The sequence below is a fragment of the Gigantopelta aegis genome, chromosome 8 (assembly GCF_016097555.1).
Source record: "Gigantopelta aegis isolate Gae_Host chromosome 8, Gae_host_genome, whole genome shotgun sequence".
Classification (NCBI taxonomy): Eukaryota; Metazoa; Mollusca; class Gastropoda; order Neomphalida; family Peltospiridae; genus Gigantopelta; species Gigantopelta aegis.
Window position 1 is genome coordinate 65,872,009 of NC_054706.1, and position 23,137 is coordinate 65,895,145.

At 39.2% G+C, this 23,137-nt stretch overlaps 1 protein-coding gene across 4 annotated transcripts in view; it reads right to left on the minus strand.

Moving 5' to 3' along the window:
- The window catches only part of LOC121378274 (calcium-activated potassium channel slowpoke-like), a 137,838-nt gene that overhangs the window by 94,747 nt on the left and 19,954 nt on the right, over positions 1-23,137 (minus strand). For all 4 annotated transcript variants that reach the window (XM_041506359.1, XM_041506357.1, XM_041506356.1 and 1 more), the window contains exons 2-4: positions 8,098-8,156; positions 5,689-5,791; positions 3,874-3,985 (exon numbers count right to left, since the gene is read on the minus strand). In XM_041506359.1, the coding sequence (XP_041362293.1) occupies positions 3,874-3,985; positions 5,689-5,791; positions 8,098-8,156 (274 nt within the window). The remainder of the gene's footprint in view (positions 1-3,873; positions 3,986-5,688; positions 5,792-8,097; positions 8,157-23,137) is intronic.

The following is a 23,137-nucleotide window of genomic DNA, read 5'->3' on the forward strand; positions in this document are numbered from 1 at the left end:
ACCCTGTCTGTGGGATAGTGTATATAAAAGATCCCTTGTTGCTAAAAAAGTAGCCCATGAAGTGGCGACAGCGGGTTTTCTCTCTAAATATCTGTGTGGTCCTTAACCATATGACACCATATAACCATAAATAAAATGTGTTGAGTGCATCATTAAATAAAACATTTCTTTCTTTCTTTCTACTAACTGAGATAGATCCAACCCCCGGGCTGAGTTCAACCACACCGAGCAGAAAATCATCAGCTAGACTGGTTTATGCAATCACGTTAAACCAAATGGACAAATCGGGAACCAATCAAATAGTTCGCGAACGTTAGCGGAAGCTGCAATTCCTTTTGACATTAAAACCAAATGCTTCGGCTTATATTAGGATTTATGGAGCTAGATGCATGACCTTGCTAGTGTGCCACATCAGGGAACATTTTGTAATCAACATTTTGATTAGAGACATTGTTGGTCAAGTGAAAATTGATTGGCAAACTGCTGTTTAACGTTTTAAAACCAAATGCTTCGGCTTATATTAGGATCTATGGAGCTAGATGCATGACCTTGCTAGTGTGCCACATCAGGGAACATTTTGTAATCAACATTTTGATTAGAGACATAGTTGGTCAAGTGAAAATTGATTGGCAAACTGCTGTTTAACATTTTAAAATTGTGTAGTGATCTCTGAAACTTGTGAAGCTAATCATGATGCAATAGTGAACAAAATGTTCCTTGCACATGACTACACAAAATTTAATTATCAATGACCTTTTGGATTTTTGTGCCATGCCAGTTTTAAGTGCACAAAAAGAATAAAACAAAGAAAAGGAAAGGCATATTTGTTTGAAAGAAAGAATGAAAGGAATGTTTTATTTAATGACGTAGTCGACACATTTTAACTATAGTTATAGTTAGTTCAGTTTATTTAACAACACCACTATAGCATATTGATTTATTAATCATTTGGTAATTTTGACATATAATCTTAGAAAGAAAACCTGCTACATTGTGGCATTTGTACCATCATACATACAAGATGGCACATACCACAGCCTTTGATATACCAGTTGTGGTGCACTGGCTGGAATGAGAAATAGCCCAATGGGCCCACAGACATGGATCGATCCCAGGCCAACCGCACATCATGTGAGTGCTTTACCACTGGGCCTGCTCCCAACTTCAGTTATATGGCATTGACATATGGTTAAGGACCACAGAGGTAATTAGAGAGGAAACCTGCTGCTGCCACTCCATGGCTACTCTTTTTGATTAATTAGCAGCAAGTGACCTTTTATATGCACCGTCCCACAGACAGGATAGCACATACCACAGCCTTTATTACATCAGTTGTGGAGCACTGGCTGGAACGAGAAATAGCCTAACAGGGCTCGATCTTAGACCGACAGCGCATCAAAGCAAATCAATTGATTAATTAATCATCAACTTTTGGATATCAAGTAAGACGTAACCTGCTATATTTTTCCATAGACAGGACAGTATTAGTACATCCCATGGCTTAATTTCGAAACACCAGTTGTGGGGCATTTTGTGAAATGGGGAAAAAAAAAAAAAGGTCCTCCGAGGAGATTCAGTTCAATGCTGCACTGACCTCTGAATTAATTATAAAGATTGATTTAAATGTGTGTTTTTTCAATTCGTACTTGTATTCACAGAAAACAAAACACTTAACTGTATAGACTATACACTTTTGCATAACCCACTCTGTCCCGGATCAGGCTTCTGGCTATCCAGAGATGGGACCCGGGATGGACATGCATGCTCGAAACCTTCGTGGTATATGAGCATGACAAAATTAAATATTTTGACATCATTAGCTATTAACAACAATACCTTTCAACATTTAGTGAAGCATTATTTAATACAGCTTGTGAGTTTTGTTTAATTTTATTTTGTTGGGTTTTGTTCTTGATATAAATTATTTATACAGTATTTCTTATTTTTAAGTTGATATTTTTTTGTAGTTTTCTTCTTGGTTTTTTTTTTAATGGGTGTTATAACCTATATATTCACTGTCTGTTACATATCAAGATACTGACTGGTCATTACATATCATTGCATGTATATATCAATCAGCAGGTCAACCTGCAGTTATATAAGAGATTTTGCCAATATCTATAGTAACGAACATTAAACTGAAATGTGCTAACTGCTAAGTTATGTATATCTAATGAATATATTTCCTCAACAGCCCTGGAACGTTAACAGCACATGTAAATAATTACTGCCTTTTGCTCACTAATGACCGCCGATTGTAATGGAGCATAGTGGGGGGTAGCAGGTGACTGCTAACAATGCCAGAAGCAAGGCATTGGAAGTATCTTTTTGTTTCAGACAATACTACTCATTTAAAGGAAAGGAAAGGAATATGTTTCTTTGATGACAGGGGCCAGCAGTAAAGCACTCGCTTGATGCATGGTCAGTCTGGGATCAATCCCCATCAGTGAGCCTATTGGGCTATTTCTTGTTCCAGCCAGATGCATCACAACTGGTATATCAAAGTTAGTCATTTTTCTCTTTAAGACTATATGTCAAAATTACCCACTGAACCACTAAAATTTATTATGGATGGAATCCAGTATTACGGTAACCTAGTACCTATTAACTTAAAACAGACACCATCATATTTGTTTTTAAAAGAATTACTCTCTGAACTCATTTTTTTTGTTTTAGGTGCTCTTATGTTTAATTACACTGGTCTTACTCTATTTAGGGATCTTTCCTAACTGGTGTCTGCAATGAAACCAGTACCAAATGCACTACAGGTTCTTGTTATTTGCATATTTCACAGATAATATAGTCAGATTAATTTCTAAATGCACTATAGGTTCTTGTTATTTGCATATTTTACAGATAATATAGTGACATTAATTTCCAAGTACATCAGTGCCATGTAATTACTGCTGTTAACATGGATGGAAGACTACATTAAGCAGGGTAACTGATGTTCAGTGGGCGAAGCCTGAATGAATACATCTGGTCACGTTAGTTGAAGTCAAGTTTGGTTAAGCATGATATTCAAGGCCAAACCTGACCTAAAATAACTGGGAGGGGGTAGTGAAAAAGAATTTTAAAAAATCAAAGTTAAAGTTTGTCTTCTTTAATGACACCACTAGAGCACATTAATTTATTAATCATCAGCTATCAGTGGTGGATTGAAGTGGGGGGCCCGGATCTCCCTCTAAATTTTACGAGAGTTTTATTTTTATTTTTTTTATGTTGGATAATCCAAGGAATCCCTTCGGGAAGATGTCAATGGGGCTCCCCCTAAATGGATTTTCTGATCCACCACTGACTATTGGATGTCAAACATTTGGTAATTTTTTTACATACTCTTAAGAGAGGAAACCTACTATATATTTCCATTAGTATTAAGAAAGGAAGGAAATGTTTTATTTAACGACGCACTCAACACATTTTATTTTTACGGTTATATGGCGTTGGACATATGGTTAAGGACCACACAGATATTGAGAGAGGAAACCCACTGTCACCACTTCATGGGCTACTCTATTCGATTAGCAGCAAGGGATCTTTTATATGCACCATCCCAAAGACAGAATAACACATACCACAGCCTTTGATATACTTGTCGTGGTGCACTGGCTAGAAACAGAAATACCTCAATCAGCCCACTTTACCACTGGGCTATGTCCCTGAAGTAACTTGAAGTGGGTAAAGCCAAACAAAACAGAAACTGCCCTCCCCCATAAAAAAATGTGTAAATTATTTTCCATAAATCAAGCACTGAATCAATTAACAAATAAAATTACAGCGACGTTTTGTGCCAAAAAAAAAAGAAACCCAGGGAATAAAATGGAATTATTTGCCAACTGATAAAAAAATATTTATAAAAATTGTTTGACTTACCCAGCCAGTTTCGATCGAGGTAGATTGCGACAAAAGATGGAGGTATAGTGAAGTAGTCAACAAATGAAAAGAGTTCCAGCCAAAACCAAAGCTTATCATTGGCTGCAACAAACTGAAATTAAGATCAGGAAAACGGTGTACCACACAAATAAAACATTTATCATGGTATGGCAATACTACTTTCAAACCAAACTAAAATTGGGATTGGGGGTTTATTTATACAATGAAATCCCTCAAAACTACATATTCAGTAAACCAGAATTCCACCAAAACAAGAAATTTTTCACTATCCAATTTTAAGTATCAGTACTTTACCGATCATCTCTAAACTGGATACCCTAAAAAACAAAGTTTTTACTTGGTCTTGTGGGGTTCCAGTTTAAAAGGGTTTCACTGTACTATTAAAACTGTACTTATCTATTATGTTACAAATACAGTTTCCAAGATACATATGCCACAAAATAATATCTCTATTCCCATTTTATTAATAGAATATGGTGACAATAATCTGAAGATAATTTTAGTCTTCATCAATGAAATGCATTATAAATTTTAAGTTTGAACAGTCTGCTCGTTTTAATTCCACCACCACCACCACCCATCTCACCCCTCCACACCCCACCCCAACCATAAATGATGAGTAAAATATATCCAACAGTCTTGGCAACAAATTAAGACAACTTTAAAATCCATTAAACAAATTAAGACAACTTTAAAATCCATTAAACTACCTTTGAATTGATTTAATGAAAAATAGTTTGTTTTCTTTAATGACACCACTTGAGCACATTGATTTATTAATTATAGGCTAAATATAAATATCTAATATTGGATGTCAAACATTTAGTAATTTTGTTATATAATCTTAGAGAGGAAATCCGCTACATTTGTTTCCATTAGTAGCAAGGGATCTTTTATATGCAACATCCCAGACAGGATAGCACATACCATGGCCTTTTTGATATACCAATCATGGTGCACTGGTTTAAATGAAAAATGTTATTTAATAATAATGCGATTTGTTGGCCCTACAAAAATCAGAACTTAAAAGACTAAAGACATTCCAATTTATGTATTCTCACAGTACGATTTGATCACATGTGACATTTCCACTTATTTTTGTGCTTATATCCAATTAAGGTTCAAGTATGCTGTCCTGGGCACACACCTCAGCTATCTGGGCTGTCTGTCCAGGACAGTTGGTTAGTTGTTAGTGGTTAGTGAAAAAGAAGAGGGTGTTTTGGTCTTACACCTACCCATTGAGTCATTAAAACTCACTCTGGGTGGGAGCCAGTACTGGGCTGTAAACCCAGTACCTACCAGCCTCATGTCTGATGGCTTAACCACGACACCACAGAGACTGGTGATTGCAACTTAAGACAGTGCTATATATTTCTTGTTATTATATAACATTTAGTGAAATATCATAAAATATCACATTTTAGAATGAAAATTTCACCATTTAACTCTAAAATGTGTTATCGTCACTGTAGAAAGTGTTATCTTCACTGTAAGAAAGCCGGAACTATTTTGCTGCTGGCATTTTAAAAATAAAGTTAAATTGCCAAAAGTTATATAATAAAGAGAAAATTTCATGTTTTTTGTCAAATTTATATCTCATCTCATGAAGTTTGCAATCATATCAGACTCGTTGCTCAAGTGCGACTTATGAGATATGATTGCAAACTTCACTCGATCATATCATATTTGACAAAAAACATGAAATATCCTCTATTTATTATAAAGGCATTATAGAAGCATCATATTCTAGCAGATGGAATAACCACGGTATGTAACAGATTTGACAGTGCTTACTCTGATGAAAAAGTAGATCATGAAGAAGACATTAAATGCAAGGTCAACTTGTTGAGTGGTGCTCATCGACCAAGGGTGACATGTTTCAACACCGTCGTTAGCTCTGAAAACAAAAAGATCAATAATTTCTTCATTACACCTCAGCATTATTTTATTTTTATCTTTGGTTATTTGGTATCTGACATGGTAGTTATGACACATGGTTTTAAAAAATAGAAAAGAGTTCAGCTAGAAAGTTTTGTTTAACAACACCACTAGAGCACATTTAAATCAATCATAGGCTATTGGATGTCAAATATTTGATAATTTTGACATATAGTCTTAGAGGGGAAACCCACTACATTTTTTCATTAGTAGCAAGGGATCTTTTATATGCAATCTCCCACAGACAGGATAGCACATACCACAGCCTTTGATATACATGGTCATGGTGCACTGGATTGAATTCGAAATAGCCCAATGGGCACACCGAAGGGGATGGATCCTAGACCGACTGCGCATCAGGAGAACAGGACTTCTAGAAAACCTGCTACATTTTTCCTTTAGCAGCAAGGGATCTGTTTCATGCACCATCACAGACAGGATAGCACATATCATGGTCTTTAATATACCAGTCATGGTGCACTGGCTAGAATGCGAAATAACCCAATGGGCATACCGATGGGGATCGATCCTAAACAGACCACGTATCAAGCGAATGCTTTACCACTGGGCTACGTCCCGCTCTAAACTGATTTATGTGCCACAAACTATAAATCTCTAATGACATTGCATGCATGCAATTAGATGTTAAAGTCTCAGACTCTATAATAAGAGTCTTGAGTCTAGACTCTAAAACATTTATAAGCATTGGACTAGGAACCACTTAAATTATTTGTGAATGTTAGCATTGCTTGCTGTCACTGATTGTATTCATTCTACAGTGAAATGCTGCTTAACAACCACCCCGATATTAAGACCACTCCGATATTAAGACCACTCCGATATTAAGACCACTCCGCTTTGTTCAAGAAAAGAAAGTGAAGTTAAATTGTTTGAAAATAAATGTTTTATTGAAGAAAGGAAGGAAATGTTTTATTTAATGACACACTAAACACATTTTCATTTACTGTTATATGGCGTCAGACAGGTTAAGGACCACACAGATATTGAGAGAGGAAATCCGCTGTGGCCACTTCATGGGCTACTCTTTTCAATTAGCAACAAGGGATCTTTAATATGTACCATCCCACAGACACACAATGGCCTTTGCTACATCAGTTGTGGAGAACTGGCTGGAAAGAGAAATAGCCCAATGGGCCTACCAGAGGGGATCACCCTTGTTTTATTGAAGACTGCACAATACTTTTAATAATTCTAATGCCATTTTTGCCATATATTTAGGGCTCACCCTTTTTACTGCCAAATTAGCCAATTGCTAATTTTTATATAAAGTGGCTACAACATTTTGTCTTTGGCTAATAAAATATACCTTAAATTAACCACATTTTAATATTTTCTATGAAATACTTGAGACATCGGAAAATCAATTAAACCAAAAAAAAAATTCAGATTGAGCTCTGGACATTTTTATTATTTGGTTCCATTTTAGTGACATATTTTGGCACCATTTTTCAGCCAAGGTTAGGTGCCCTGTTGTCAACTTTGGCACCATTTCAGTCAAGGTTAGGTGCCCTGTTGTCAACTTTGGCACCATTTCAGTCAAGGTTAGGTGCCCTGTTGTCAACTTTGGCACCATTTCAGTCAAGGTTAGGTGCCCTGTTGTCAACTTTGGTACCATTTCAGTCAAGGTTAGGTGCCCTGTTGTCAACTTTGGCACCATTCCAGTCAAGGTTAGGTGCCCTGTTGTCAACTTTGGTACCATTTCAGCCAAGGTTAGGTGCCCTGTTGTCAACTTTGGCACCATTTAGTCAAGGTTAGGTGCCCTGTTGTCAACTTTGGTACCATTTCAGCCAAGGTTAGGTGCCCTGTTGTCAACTTTGGTTCTGCTTTCACTTTGGGCTATTTAGACATGGTTCTCTTTTCACTATAACCCGCGTTATATACTAAAACTTGGTCTTCTACTGGAAATATGCAAATGTCCACATAATTATGAGTGCATTCATGTGAATGATTGGATGAATGAATGGATGGATGCATGGATGGAAGGAAGTAACGGTGGATAAATGGATGGATGAATGGATGGATGGGTGGGTGGGTGGGTGGGTTTTGGGTGGATTTTGGGTGTGTGGGTGGGTGGATGGATGGACCGATTGATTGATGGATGGGTGGGTGTATGGATGGATGGGTGGGTGTATGGATGGATGGATACAATGACAGATGGATGGATGGATGCATGCATGGATGGATCCATCCATGGATGGATGGTCAATGAATGAGTTTGAACATACTTTTTTTTTTTGTACTTACGATGCATCAATGAAGTAGATGATTAAGGAAGCAATGCTCAACAAAAAGACCAGCCCAACCTACAATGAAATAAAAACAAAAATATCTTAATGAATTGTATGCTAAACACCAAGTTCATGAAGAAACAACAACATAGTGGTGATATTCCAATGATCGACTATAATCAAAAATTGATTGGTTGATGAGATGGTTGATTACAAAACTCCATTATTGATTGTCACAGAACATATTACCTGTAATTATTCCTAAAGTTTGAATCGGGGGCAGCGCAGACGGTACGGCTGGTATGGCCATGGCTGTACCACTTTTATTTTGTGGGTTATACTGTAGATCCTGAAATTAATGCGATCATAATATTAATGCGAAAAATGCGAGTTTGTGTTATTCGCATTAATAATATGACGCATTTATTTCTAGGTTTTGTCTAGGAGTCCCACATTATTAAAACAAAAATAAACAAAGATTAAAATTCTAACATATTTATAAAACGCAAAAGAAAAACAATTCATCGTAGATGAGACAGACCAATTGTCTTATAGTCCAACCATACGCTAATCCTGAGATAGACCATTTCTTTGTTTTTACTGTTCCAAGTTCACTGCAAATTTGTCGGCATACCACTGGGTGAATTGTTCTTTCATTATGACTTTGAAATCACCGTTCACAGATAAGGAAGATTCAGTTGTAATGGTACATGTATGCTAATTAATGTTAGTCAGATTTAGGTAACTATACATGTTACGTACATGATTGCTGCAAAAATATGTTTTTGAGTTGATCTCACTAAAAACATCCGGGACTAAGCAGATTAATTGATGTGCAAGCTGATCTGTTTGTGAGTTGATCTCATTGAAGACTGTTGATTTAAGGGAAACGTACACAGTCGTGTGTTGTTAATATTTCAAAGGGAGGCCACTCGCATTAATTTGATGTCACATTTTAGTCTACCCACCATCACTCACATTAATTTAGGGACGCATTAAATTCAGGGCCTGGCAACTTCGAGCCATACCACTATTGTTTTACACTGAGCCGCCCCTGTGAATGATAGAATTGATGTAAATATACTGGGGTTTCAGTTTGTTTTCATGTGTACGCAAACAAAACAGATACTGTAAAGTTATTAAATGTAAAATGAGTGATTTGTAGATTCTTTTTCTGATGAACAAAATATGTACCGGCATATATGGTGCTAATAATTAAAATCCTTTTTATTCTCATATTCTGATACCTAATAGCTGATGTGTATTTTTGTGCTGAGGTGTCGTTAAACATTCATTCATTCATTATTCTCATATAATTCTGATTGTGTGATCAAAAGTTGATCAGTTGGTGCATACTGATTAAAAAGGATGATCGATGATGAAATTCCAGGTGATTTCAACCACTACAATAGAGCCAACAATACTTCAGTATAAACAGTATTTACGTCAGCTCAGCCTATGATCAGTTATGGTTTGTTTTTGTTTAACGACACCACTAGAGCACATGGATTTATTAATCATCGGCTATTGGATGTCAAGCATGTGGTAATTTTGACATAGTCTTAGAGGGGAAAATTGCTACATTTTTCCATTAGTAGCAAGGGATTTTTTATATGCACTTTCCCACAGACAGGATAGCACATACTATGGCCTTTGTGGTGCACTGGATGAAGTGCAAAATATCCCAATGGGCCCACTGGCGGGGATCGATCCTAGACCGACCACGCATCAGGAGAGCACTTTACCACTGGGCTACGTCTCGCCTCCCTATGATCAGCATCGATCTGCTGGTTGTTTGCTACCATTAAATATCTGACAGCAATAAACAAGCAACATGTAACTGTTGTTGTAAAGGTCAGTTATTAATGACGACAATTAGACAATATATTTTATAATGCCATCAGGTGCGAAAATCTTCAAGCTGTGTTCTCGGGAATTTTAACTAAATGCGTAAATGTCATTCATCAAATATTCCTGTTAAAATAAATACTGATATTATTGCACTTAAAGGCGCGGTCTCGAAGTTGTATAATGACAGCTTCCCACCAAAATTATTTATTAACCTTTGCTTTGAAATGTAAGCATTATACCTTCCACAATATACAAGTAAAAAATTACAAGGAAAGGAAGGAAATGTTTTATTTAATGATGCACTCAACACATTTTATTTACAGTTATATGGCATCAGACATATGGTTAAGGACTACACAGATATAGAGAGAGGAATCCCACTGTCGCCACTTCATGGGCTACTCTTTTCGATTAGCAGCAAGATATCTTTATATGCACCACCCCACGGACAGGATAGTACATACTATGATCTTTGTTACACCAGTTGTGGAGCACTGGCTGGAACGAGAAATAGCCCAATGGGGCCACTGATGGGATTGACCCTAAATTGACTGCGCATCAAGTGAGCACTTTACCAATGGGCTATGTCCCACCCCTAAAAACAAATTACAACTAAATTATTTAATTTATTACTTTAATTTTTTATTATTATTATTATTATTGCAAACTTCTAGTAAATAAATAATGGAATTGCGTATGTTCAGTTGATAGTGAACACTTTGTAATGTCATGTTAGGGGTATGTTGCTGACAAATTTACTGTCTTCGACCAACTCATCCGTCTCTGATGGTCCTATCCAGTCGATCTGCCAGATTTAATAAGATTCCCAGATTTTATAAATTTTTTTTATGAAAACAGGAATCCAGTCATACTGAATAACACTCTTTAAAAAGCATATAAACACATTACAAATTTAGATATCCCTCCCTCCCGAGTTATTTATGTAAAGATTATGTGTGGAATTGATTAATTTGCAGTTATTTATTACAAATAAATGTAAAAACAGTGTAATATATAGCATTTGTAACTATGATATAGCACCTTTAAGGGCAGGGTGAGTGAATAATGGTGATATTTATTAAGCAATCTAAAATAACAAGAGGGAAGAGAGCAGTAAAATCAAGAATCAGACCACAGCAATACAAGGTCTACTCCAGCTAGACAAAACAGTGGTAGATCTGGAGAGGGTGGGTGGGTGGTTGGGGGCTTAATTTGCCCGTTATAATTCTGGCACCGAGTTCACTCACACTCAGACACACTCCACTCTTCAAAAAAAGAAACGCAAAAGGGTACAAATGGGTTTATGTTTCCTACCGGTTCATGCTTTGTGAATATAAGGTCATTGCATGTCCCAAACACATTCCCACGGTTACATTCGATAAAACGCAGCTACTGTACAATAAAGTTCCAAAATGTGAATATTCGCAAAAACGCAGCCACGTGCAAACCATGTCACCACTGCACGTGTGTTGTCTGCACGTGCAACATGAACACCGACAGTATAAAAGTGCAGGGTGTTCGCTTGCCTGGCCTCTGTATCTGGCCGACAGTTGACAATCCAGGACATGCCACGTCTCAGTGAACCGCAGAGAAACAATGCCATCGGCCGACTAGACGCAGGCGAATCAAGAACGGCCGTTGCCAGGGCATTCCATGTGTCCCCAAGCACCATCTCCAGACTGTGGGACCGTTACCAGCAACATGGATCAACACGTGACCTCCCTAGATCCGGTCGACCACGGGTCACTACCCCCGGGCAGGACCGCTACATCCAGGTACGCCACCTTCGGGAACGATTGACTACTGCCACCTCCACAGCCGCAGCAATACCAGGTTTGCGCAGGATATCCGACCAGACCGTACGGAACGCCTACGTGAGGTAGGAATTCGCTTGCCAGACGTCCAGTTCGAGGGTGTCATCTTAACACCACAACACCGTCGACTCCGACTGCAGTGGTGCCAGATTCATCGACAATGGCCTCAACTGCGATGGAGACAGGTGTGGTTCAGTGACGAGTCCCGATTTCTGCTCCGACGTCATGATGGAAGATGTCGCGTGTATAGGCGTCGTGGTGAACGTTATGCGGCAAACTGCGTGCAGGAAGTGGACAGATTCGGCGGGGGTAGTGTCATGGTGTGGGCAGCCATCTCACACACTGGCAGAACTGACCTGGTCCACGTGCAGGGCAAACCTGAATGCACAGGGCTACATTGACCAGATCCTCCGGCCACACATCGTTCCAGTTATGGCCAACGCCAACGCAGTGTACAACATGACAACGCCAGGCCTCACACAGCACGTCTCACAACGGCTTTCCTACAGAACAACAACATTAATGTCCTTCCTTGGCCATCGATATCACCGGATTTGAACCCAATTGAGCATCTATGGGACGAGTTGGACCGACGCCTCCGACAGCGACAACCACAGCCCCAGACCCTGCCCGAGCTGGCAGCAGCCTTGCAGGCCGAGTGGGCCACCATCCCCCGGGACGTCATCCGTACTCTGGTTGCTTCACATGGGCACCCGGTATTGGTGCCATGCAGTTGTCAACACACGCGGAGGTCCACACCCGGTTTGACTCACAATGGACTTTGGTGGTGGACTAGATGAATGGTGGTGTGTCAATCACCTGCAACATTTGGGTAACTATGAATCAAGTTGACTACCATGGGCTATGTCCCCCACCATTCAATAGTAAATAAAATAATGGGAATTAAATCAATTCTCCAAATGTTACGATAATGTGATTTAATAAGTTTCCCAGATTTATATAAATTTTTTTTTCTCATTTTGAAATAACACTCTTTAAAAAGCATATAATAACACATTACAAAAATTTAAGATATACCTCCATCCGAGTTATTGTATGTAAAGATATGTGTGGAATTGAGTAATTTGCAGTGATATTAATTTACAATCTAAATGTTAAAAAACAGGGTAATATATAGCATTTGTAACTAGGATATAGCACCTTTTAACGGGCAGATTGAGTGGTAATAATGGTGATACTATCAAGCAGTCTAAAATCAGTTCAAGAATCAGACCACAGGGTCTACTCCAGGACAGTGGTAGATCCCAGGGGGGGTGGGTGGGTGGGTGGGTGGGTGGGTGGGGGCTTAATTTGCCCGTTATAATTCTGGCACCGCCTGATGCATGGATATTGGGGTACTATCATGCAGTCCCATCTTCTAAAAGAGGGCAGGACGTAGCCCAGTGGTTAAGTGCACGCCTGATGCATGGTTGGTCTAGGATCGATCCCCGTAGGTGGGCCCACTGAGCTATTTTTCGTTCCAGCCAGTGCTCCACGACTGGTATATCAAAGGCCATGGTATGTGCAGGTTTCCTCTCTATGACTGTCAAAATTAACATGTTTGACATCCAATAGCTGATGATCAATAAATCAATGTGCTCTAGTGGTGTCGCTAAACAAAACAAACTTTTTCCCCCATCTTCTAAAAAGATCCTCCTTTAAGGGCCATAACTCTGCAAAAGGTCAACATTTAAACTAAAAAGGAAATTTGTTCATGTTTTCCTGGGTGAGAAATTGCTCCCCCACCCCCAACCACTTTCCACCAAATAATGCACTATTAATTACCAATTCACAAATGATAATTTGCATGCTATGATATAATAAAGGACTATACTAGTAACTACAGAAGCCTCGTATTCAATACTATAGCAGTCAAAAGAAACATTCTTGAATATGTAATATCAGTTTGATTTAATCTTCTATTTAATATCTTGACATTTACAAAACCAAAAGGATATTCATTCCAGTTTTTTTCTAACAGATAAAAAAAAAGTGCCACAATACTGAGCAGTTGAAAGTCCAAATAGAATTTTTGTTCAGCTGTAGTTATATCAATGGTATGTTTTGTTGAATTCCTTTCTGAGCAGATGAAAGCACAAATTTAAGTTTTCTTTAGTTGCAGTTATATTAATGGTAAGTTTTGTTGAATTCCTTTCTATGCAGATGAAAGCACAAATTTAAGTTTTCTTTAGTTGCAGTTATATTAATGGTAAGTTTTGTTGAATTCCTTTCTATGCAGATGAAAGCCCAAACTGAATGGTAATGTTCTAGCCAGTCAGCTTCAATTATTAATCATGAACCAGACTATAGGTTTTGTCTCTGTCCATCTGTCTGTCTGTCTGTCTGTCACACATAGTTTTTCAGAAATTTTTTTCACAATCCCCAAGATACTGAGTTAAAATTTTGTATAAAGCTTTATACTGTTATAGATCAAGTTTGACTTCCATGGTGATTTACACACTTATGGTCCTTAATTAATCTTTTTTCCCACAATGCCTCAAGATACTGAGCTGAAATGGTGTGTAGCTTTATCATGTACTGTGATAGCCTGTCAAAAGTATTAGCTCTCAATTTTTTATTTGAAAAAAAAGGAAGAAAGGAAAGAAAAAAACACCCTCCATAAAGATCCACCCACTCCCATATTTGTGTACATTTGTTGATTTAATGTCATAGGCCTTAGAAGGTGGGTGGGTGGTTACAGAGGGCACTGGTCTTCAACTTTGAAGATAGTGCATTCCACATTCCACTGAAAAATCAAAGTAATATATTAACTGCCCCATTGCTGTCTGATTTTGAACAGTTAATACGGTTTTACAGATTTATTCCAGTTTGAACATAAACTGCTGAAAAAGAAACATTTTCATATTCATATATAAATACTCTACATGTATATGGTACTGTGCAAAACAATTTTGGCTAAAACATATATCCATTATTCCTAATAAAAATTCCTGTTTGGCTATTTTTTTGGCTACAGGTATTTTTAATCCAGGGTGAGCCCTAGACAGGTAAAGTTTGACTTTCATGACTAACTCATTTTTCATAGAGTTATGGCTCTTGAACATAATAACAAAAATTAGTTGGGCCCTACCGGCCTCGGTGGTGTCGTAGTTACACCATCAGACATAAGGCTGGTAGGTACAGGGTTTGCACCCCGGTATATACCGGCTCCCACCCAGAGCGAGTTTTAACATCTCAATGGGTAGATGTAAGACCACTTCACCCTCTTCTCTCTCACCTGACAACTAACCTACTGTCCTGGACAGACAGCCCAGATAGCTGAGGTGTGTGCCCAGGACAGTGTGCTTGAACCTTAATTGGATATAAGCACGGAAATAAATTAAAGAAGTTGGGCCGAGTGTGGGACATGTACTGCTGAAGCAGTACTCTCAGAATGCTTGTATTTAATTGATTGAAGATGAATGAGTCAACTGAATAAGATCAATCTGTCACACCATACACAAAATAATGCTTTAAATTCAGGCATGGCCAAAGTAAATAGACATGGGGTGGTGGTTTGATAGATCGAGGGCACAAAGCAAAGTTTCTAGGGGAGGGGGTTCGGGGGTATACTCCCCCGTAAACGTTTGAGAACTAGATGTCCCGATATGCCATTTCCTGTATTCTACAAGTGAAATTCATCTCTGCCTATGTCATGATGACTCGGTAGGAGCTCTTCCATAACCTTTCATTATAGAGTCTGGTGCAGCCATGCATGCTTCATCATCCATTATTATGCTCGAGATCAGTTTGGTAAAAATACAAAACCAGTGCTTTTCCCAATCATAATAATGGAACAAAGGAAGGAAATGTTTTATTTAATGACGCACTCAACACATTTTTTTTATGGTTATATGGTGTCAGACATATGGTTAAGGACCACACAGATATTGAGAGAGGAAACCTGCTGTCGCCACTTCACGGGCTACTCTATTCGATTAGCAGCAAGAGATCTTTTATATGCACCATCCCACAGACAGGATAGTACATACCATGACCATTGTTACACCAGTTGTGGAGCACTGGCTGGAACAAGAAATAGCCCAAGAGGTCCACGGATGGGGATCAACCTACCGCGCATCGAGCGAACGCTTTACTACTGGGCTATGTCCCACCCCTGTAAAAGAATATAGCACTACAATAATGTTATATTAGTGTACATACAAATATAGTTATGTGTATAAATACATTGTCATGTTGCTTGTTTGGAGTGGAGGGGTGTCTTTGAGTATTACATAATATTATGGGGATGTATGGTTTAGCGTTACGGAGCGTTACAGGGGAGAGGGTGGGAGTCTACTTTCATGACAAAAACAACATTACATAATATTTGAACAGTCCCTTGTGTACAACTTATGTGTGGGGTATATTAATTTGTAGTTATTTATGACAACAAATAAAATGAAAATGGTGAAATATAGCACTTGCGGTTACACATGATAAATCATTTTCAGATGAGAAATACGAACCGACAGTTTCAGTATAATATATATGTAACTATTATACAGTATATGAATGTACACTGTACCATGTGCATGTAAATAAGCACAGAATGTACTTGCTAAATTAGTAGCAGATGTCCCACTAGCACCGATAGTCATACTCTAGCACACAAGTATAATAATGAGAAAATACACATTAAAACAAAATGAGAAAAGGTTTATATCCAGAGCTATATGTATCAGTGGGGGGGGGAGTGGGCAAGGGGCACTTGTACTTGCACTCCTAGAATTAATTTTATTTTTAAATTGCTCTTTTTAGTTTAAAAATGCCCTTTCTCTGTACCTAGAAAATACCCTATAATTATTACTGTTCCTCAATTCTGTTTTCACATTCGGGGCGGAAGTGGAGGGTTGTAGTGGGGTGAAATCTAGCTTAGTTGGTAAACCACTGCCTGAGGTGGGTTATAGGTGGGTTATAGGCCTGAAGCACTCGGTGGACCTATTCCCCAGATGGATGGCACATATAAAAGATCCCTTGCTACAAATGGAAAAATATAGCAGGTTTCCTCTCTAAAACTATCATCAAATTAACAAATGTTTGACATTTTAATAGATAATGATTAATAAATCAATTGCTCTAGTGGCGTCATTAAAGAAAAAACAACAACGTTTTAACCTAAACATGTTATTTTATATTTGAATGAAACACAACTGATCAAAGTTTATGTGGTGTAAATTTTTGTATGATCATAGAAATAAGAATGAATGAATGTTTAACGACACCCCAGCACAAAAATGGATATCGGCTATTGGGTGTCAAACTTGTTGTTGAGATCTCCTGGTAACTAGAACAACAGTTCTTGACTCATTTCAGTGTCAGCATAAATAATATTATTCCCATAAAGAACAACTGTCAGATGTTACAGTACCATTCCAAGCTGAAGTTTCTTCTTATTTATTTGCTGGTGCACAGCGAACGATATGCAATGACCCAGATGCACCTGCGTTTGTGGGAAAGCAGATCTATTTGGCAGACATCTATAACCCGTTTCAGTATTTTCCACACTTATTATCATTCTACACTGCCTTGGAGGTGTTTGTTTGTTTGTTTTGTTCAATAACACACGACTAGAGCACATTGATGTATTACTCATCGGCTATTAGCTAGGTACCAATTTGCTTTGGATGTTTATCGGGGCAGGATGCAGCCCAGTGGTAAAGCGTTTATTTGATGCGTGGTCGGTCTAGGATCGATCCCAGTCGGTGGACCCATTGGGCTATTTCTCGTTCCAACCAGTGCACCATGACTGGTATATCAAAGGCTGTGGTACAATATATGTGCTATTTTTATGTTTGATGATGCATATAAAATATACCTTGGTACTAATTGAAAGATGTAGCAGGTTTTCTCTCTAAGACTAAATGTCAAAATTACCAAATGTTTGACATCCAATAGCCAATGATTAATAATTGTTTGATGTTTATAGGCCCAGGTGTATAGCTTTAAATTTGTTTTACTGATTTGTCATGTATGGTTAGACATACAGGAAGGAAGGAAGGAAATGTTTTATTTAACGACACACTCAACACATTTTATTTATGGTTATATGGCATCGAACATATGGTTAAAGACCACACAGATTCTGAGAGAGGAAACACGTTGTCACCACATCATGGGCTACTCTTTTCGATTAGCAGCAAGGGATCTTTTATATGCACCATCCCAAAGTCAGAGTAGCACAATACCACAGCCTTTGATGTACCAGTCGTGGTGCACTGGCTGGAGCGAGGTTAGACATAGAGGGCCAAATTTACAAAGTCTTACAATGCTTAATTAAACACTTGCATTTAATAAAAACAGGCATCGTAAATTCAGCCCAAAATGTCTAGCTTTTAAATTTGTTTTAGTAATTTGTCTTGGGTGTATGTGTAATTGACTACGGTACATTGGTGTAGAAAGTGTGGGGGGGGGGGGGGGGGGGGGGGGAGCAGCGGAGCAGCGATTTTTTTTTTTTTATATTTATACATTTATATATATATATATATATATATATATATATATGTGCGTGTGTCCCCCCCCCCCCCTTTTGACACCTTCCCACGCCTGTGTGGTACCTTTAAAGTCTGAAATGGTTCATTTTGGATGGTTACAAGTCTGTGTGTTTACCTTTAATTTGATTTTAATCTGTTGTAGCTTTAAATTTGTACTGATTTGTTTTCAATGCTTGATAGGCCTAGTAGCTTTAAATTTGTAACGATATGTTTGCAATCATTGATAGGCCTTGTAGCTTTAAATTTGTACCAATATGTTTTAAATGATTGATATAGGCCTTGTGGCTTTAAATTTGTACCGATATGTTTTCAATGATTGATATAGGCCTTGTAGTTTTAAATTTGTACTGATTTGTTTCAGTGCTTGATAGGCCTAGTAACTTTAAATTTGTATCGATTTGTCTTGGATGATTATAGGTCTAGGAGTTTTAGCTATAAATTTCTATTAACTGCTGTAGTAGGCCTAGTAGCTAAAAATTTGTGTTGATTTATTTTGGATGGTTGGGCTCTAGGTGTTTAGCTTTAAAATTTACTGTATATTAATTTGTCTTGAATGTTCTGGCAGGCCTAATAACTTTCAATTTGTATAGATTTGTTCTGGATGTTTGGGCCTATGTGTTTAGCTTTTGCATTTTGTATTGATCTGTCTTGTGAAACACAATCTGCAAGGAATTGAACAATATAATCTATACACAAACAAAGACATCTGAAGACGGTATATAGCTGAATGGATTAATGAGAAGGAAAGTCAATGGAACATGGGACGTGTTTTACCAGACACATGACAGACATCCGCATGATCTTCGCTTAATAATTAATCCTTCCAACACTAAGTGTATTATCTGTAAGTTGTCACCAGTAACAGGTTACTAAGACAACATGATACAAGTGACACATGAGAGACACGAATGTTATATATATATGTATGTTATAAATGTATATCATACACGATGGTGACATTTATGACAAGAGACCTACATGTTGCTATCTATATGAACGACACCCAAAGGATATACAAAATAACAATGATAATGATAAACACATTATTTAGTGATGGTGGCTCAGTTAGTTTGAACTAATGTTCTCTGACGCCCTCAGTTACAATACAAAAAAAAAGCAAAAACATTATTGTAAAGTCACCACAGGAAGTGTATAAAAATTACAAGGCATGCAGTTAAATACCAAAAACACATGTAAATAAATACATTTTCTAATTTAAGTAGCAAATATTGTTTCAGTCTGTATTTATAAACATTCATTTCAACTTATTTTCCTGCTTATAGCCAATTAAGGTTCAAGCACGCTGTCCTAGGCACACACCTCAGCTATGTGGGCTGTCTGTCCAGGACAGTGGGTTAGTTGTTAATGGTTAGTGAGAGAGAAGAGGGTGTAGTGGTCTTATACCTACCCACCGAGGCATTAAAACTCGCTCTGGGTGGGAGCCAGTACCAGGGTGTATACTACCAAATCAAATCCCATAGACGACAATAGTAACATATGTGGCTAAAACTCCTACCTGCAACGTATCAACCAACATAAACGCTATGGATATAAATACTACCACCCCTCACACTTAAAGTGAATCAGAAACAATTGGGGGTCAAGCTGCTCGTTCCTGAGATAACGGGTAGTGTCTATAACTACCCTAGTTCCGCACAAAATTCGAGTACTTTTTTTTTACAGGTACCCCATACATGTTTCAAGCACAAGGCTACTTGACACATTGGTACTAGATGAAATAAAATTGCATATTTTTTTACCCAGATGAAACTATTATTTTTTACAACCAACACACTCACATTTATAACCAATCACAGGACTTGTGGTGTTCACTTCTCTATCAAAAGTTCGGTGCACCTCAAACTTTGACCCAGCCGGAAGTTATTTGGTCTAGTACTACCTATACTGATAACAAACATTTTTGAAAAAGTGTTCAGCTATGTGTCTTTATTACAACCAGGGTCTGGTGTATTCTGACAAACTGACAACCTCACTGAAATTGTTGTTTCTACAGTGCAACCTAATATAATGTACACCTCAAAAGGCATATATATTGCATATAGTTTTGTACAAATGCAATGTCATATTAAACAAGATTTTTTTTTTAAATAAAACTCCTGAAGATATTTAGAAAATTTGTTTCTAATTTTCATTATTATTCATACTTACCTAGTACTAGCACAACAACTATGCTATACAACCTGAGTCATCTCCTCCACTGCAGAATTGTCTTCCCTTGCCGGATGTATATCCATATCCGCGCATGGGCAGACCATCGTCCTCGATTCAAAGTCCGTAATGACCGAATCCAGGGAAGACCTCCTAGGGGCGGGTGGGATTTTGTTGTGCTAATACTAGGTAAGTATGAATAATAATGAAAATTAGAAAGAAATTTTCTAATAGTCTTATTCAACTTACTGTACTAGCACAACAACTAACGGACGTGATTTAACACCGTTAGAGCACGTTAATTCAACATTAATGGGAGGAGGTAAGAAAACATGAGGACTTACCATTCGACCAAAGTGAATCGTCTCAAGTAATGACAAGGTGTAAGACAACCAAGACATACGAGGTATAAAAGTCTAAGTGACTATTAAATATCAATACCCGAATTGATAAACATCTTCCACCCCCCACGTGAGGCAAAACCATCTCACAAGTGAAAGGAAACCACTAGGCTGCCCCAGATAGCAACCACACCCTTTCCCCAAAAAGGTGGCTCAACTATCTCCCGACACGACCTGTACGAGCTGCCTACCGGAACAGAGGTCTCCCTTGTCTCGTGGCTCGTCATACAGAAACAACCTGCTGACCAGCAATCACCGACTGGATACGTCTAGTACCATCGGGACCAACTGCCATGTCCTGAAAATAGAAGCGGTCGAACGTATGTCGACCCTTCCACACTCCTGCATTCATCACCTTGATAATATCCAAGGAATCGTGAAAATTCAAGGAAGCCGAGATCGCTCGAATCTCATGAGGCCGAACTGAGAAGTTCCGCAGAACATGCTCTCCTGCCATCTCATACGCCAGCTTGATGGTTGCAGCAATCCATCGAGACAATGCATTCTTAGTAATATCTCCCGGCTGTTTAGTGTAAGAAATAAACAGCCTTTTCTTCCCACCACGAAGAAGTGTAGTACGATGCAGATAATACTTTAATGCCCTCACCGGACAAAGGAGACGATCAGAATTATCAGAAGGCAACGTACAAGACAAACTTTGAATGATTGCCGGAGGAAACTCCTCTCCTGGCATCTGGTTCTTAGCCACAAAGATGGGATCAGTCCACAACGTAACCGACCCATCAGAGTTATAATCGACCAAATCATGCAAGAAAGCATGAATCTCACTAATACGGCGACAAACCGCAAGAGAGACCAGGAAAAGTGTCTTCCAAGTCAAAATTCGAAGAGTGGCAAACCGCAATGGCTCATAAGGCGGACCCTTGAGCGCATGAAGAACCAGAAAGACGTCCCATTTTGGCAAAATGGAAGGCCTCTCAACCGTGGATTGCAAAGATTTGAGTAAATCATGCAATACGAGATTCGTGGAAAAGTCTGTCCGACCACACTGCCTGAGAGTATTGAAGATGGAAGAACGATGACTTTTGACTGTCTGAACTTTAAGCTTCCTTTCCTGGACCAAGGCCAGAAAGTATTCAGCTAAGTCACTGACAGTAGGTGATAAGGGATCGAAATCCCGTTCACCTGCCCAACGAACCCAAGCGCTCCAGTGGCATTGGTAAACTCGCTCAGTTGACTGGCGCTTCGAAGAGGAGACGAGTTCAGCAATTCGTTCCGACAGCCTCTGCCTCGCAGGGAAAAATCGACAACCTCCACGCGTGAAGCCGGAAGACCTCCGGCTTCGGGTGCCACACCGGCTGCTGCAGCCGCTGGCTGTGCAGATCCGGAAGGGGTGGCAAGCGCACCGGCTCCTGCACTAACAGTGACAGAAGCTGAGGAAACCATGGTTGGGCTGCCCAACCCGGCGCCACGAGTGTCACTCGACACGGTTGCATTCCGACCTTGGCCAGAACCTTGCTGAGTAAGACTGGGGGCGGGAAGGCATACAGATCCAATCCCGTCCAGTCCATACTCAACACATCGTACTCCAGAGCCAGAATATCGGGAACCGGTGACACAAACACCAGTAACTGGTGGTTCAGCCTGGTCGTGAACATATCCACTTGTGGACTCCCCCACAAACACAGCATCCTGCCCGCAACCACCCTGTGCAACATCCACTCTGTTTGGACAGGTGAACGACGACTCAAGGCGTCCGCCAAGATGTTGACCGAAGAGGGAATGTGTTTTGCCGTCAACACAATCCCCCACTGATCGCACAATTCCTGGATCTCCAAGGCCCTGTGACTCAGTGACTCGGACTTGGTGCCACCCCAACGATTGAGGTATGCGACGACTGCTGTGTTGTCGCACCTCAACAAAATTCGACGATGTCGAATAATGCTCTGACACTGGAGGCAAGCCCGGCGAACGGCTTCCATCTCCAGCAGATTGATATGGAGGCTCTTTTCGAAGGCACTCCACACACCTGACAGATGTTGATCCCCAAGATGTGCACCGTACCCCTCTAGGGAAGCATCGGTGAACAGGACCAACTCCGGAGCAAGAGGGTGTAAGGGAATGACCTGGGACAAGCACTTGTCGACCAGACACTCTTGGATCATCTGCACGAACCAAGGCCCCACCGGAATCAACGTATCCCAACAGCGGCCATCCCACCCATGTGAGAGATGCCACTGGAGAGGTCTCTTGAATCGTCTGAACTGCACATTCAATGCAGCCAATGACTCGAGATGTCCCAACAACCCGTGCAGCGTGCGCACTGAAATGCGCTGCTCCCGAGCAAGACGCCGTAAATTTGTGGA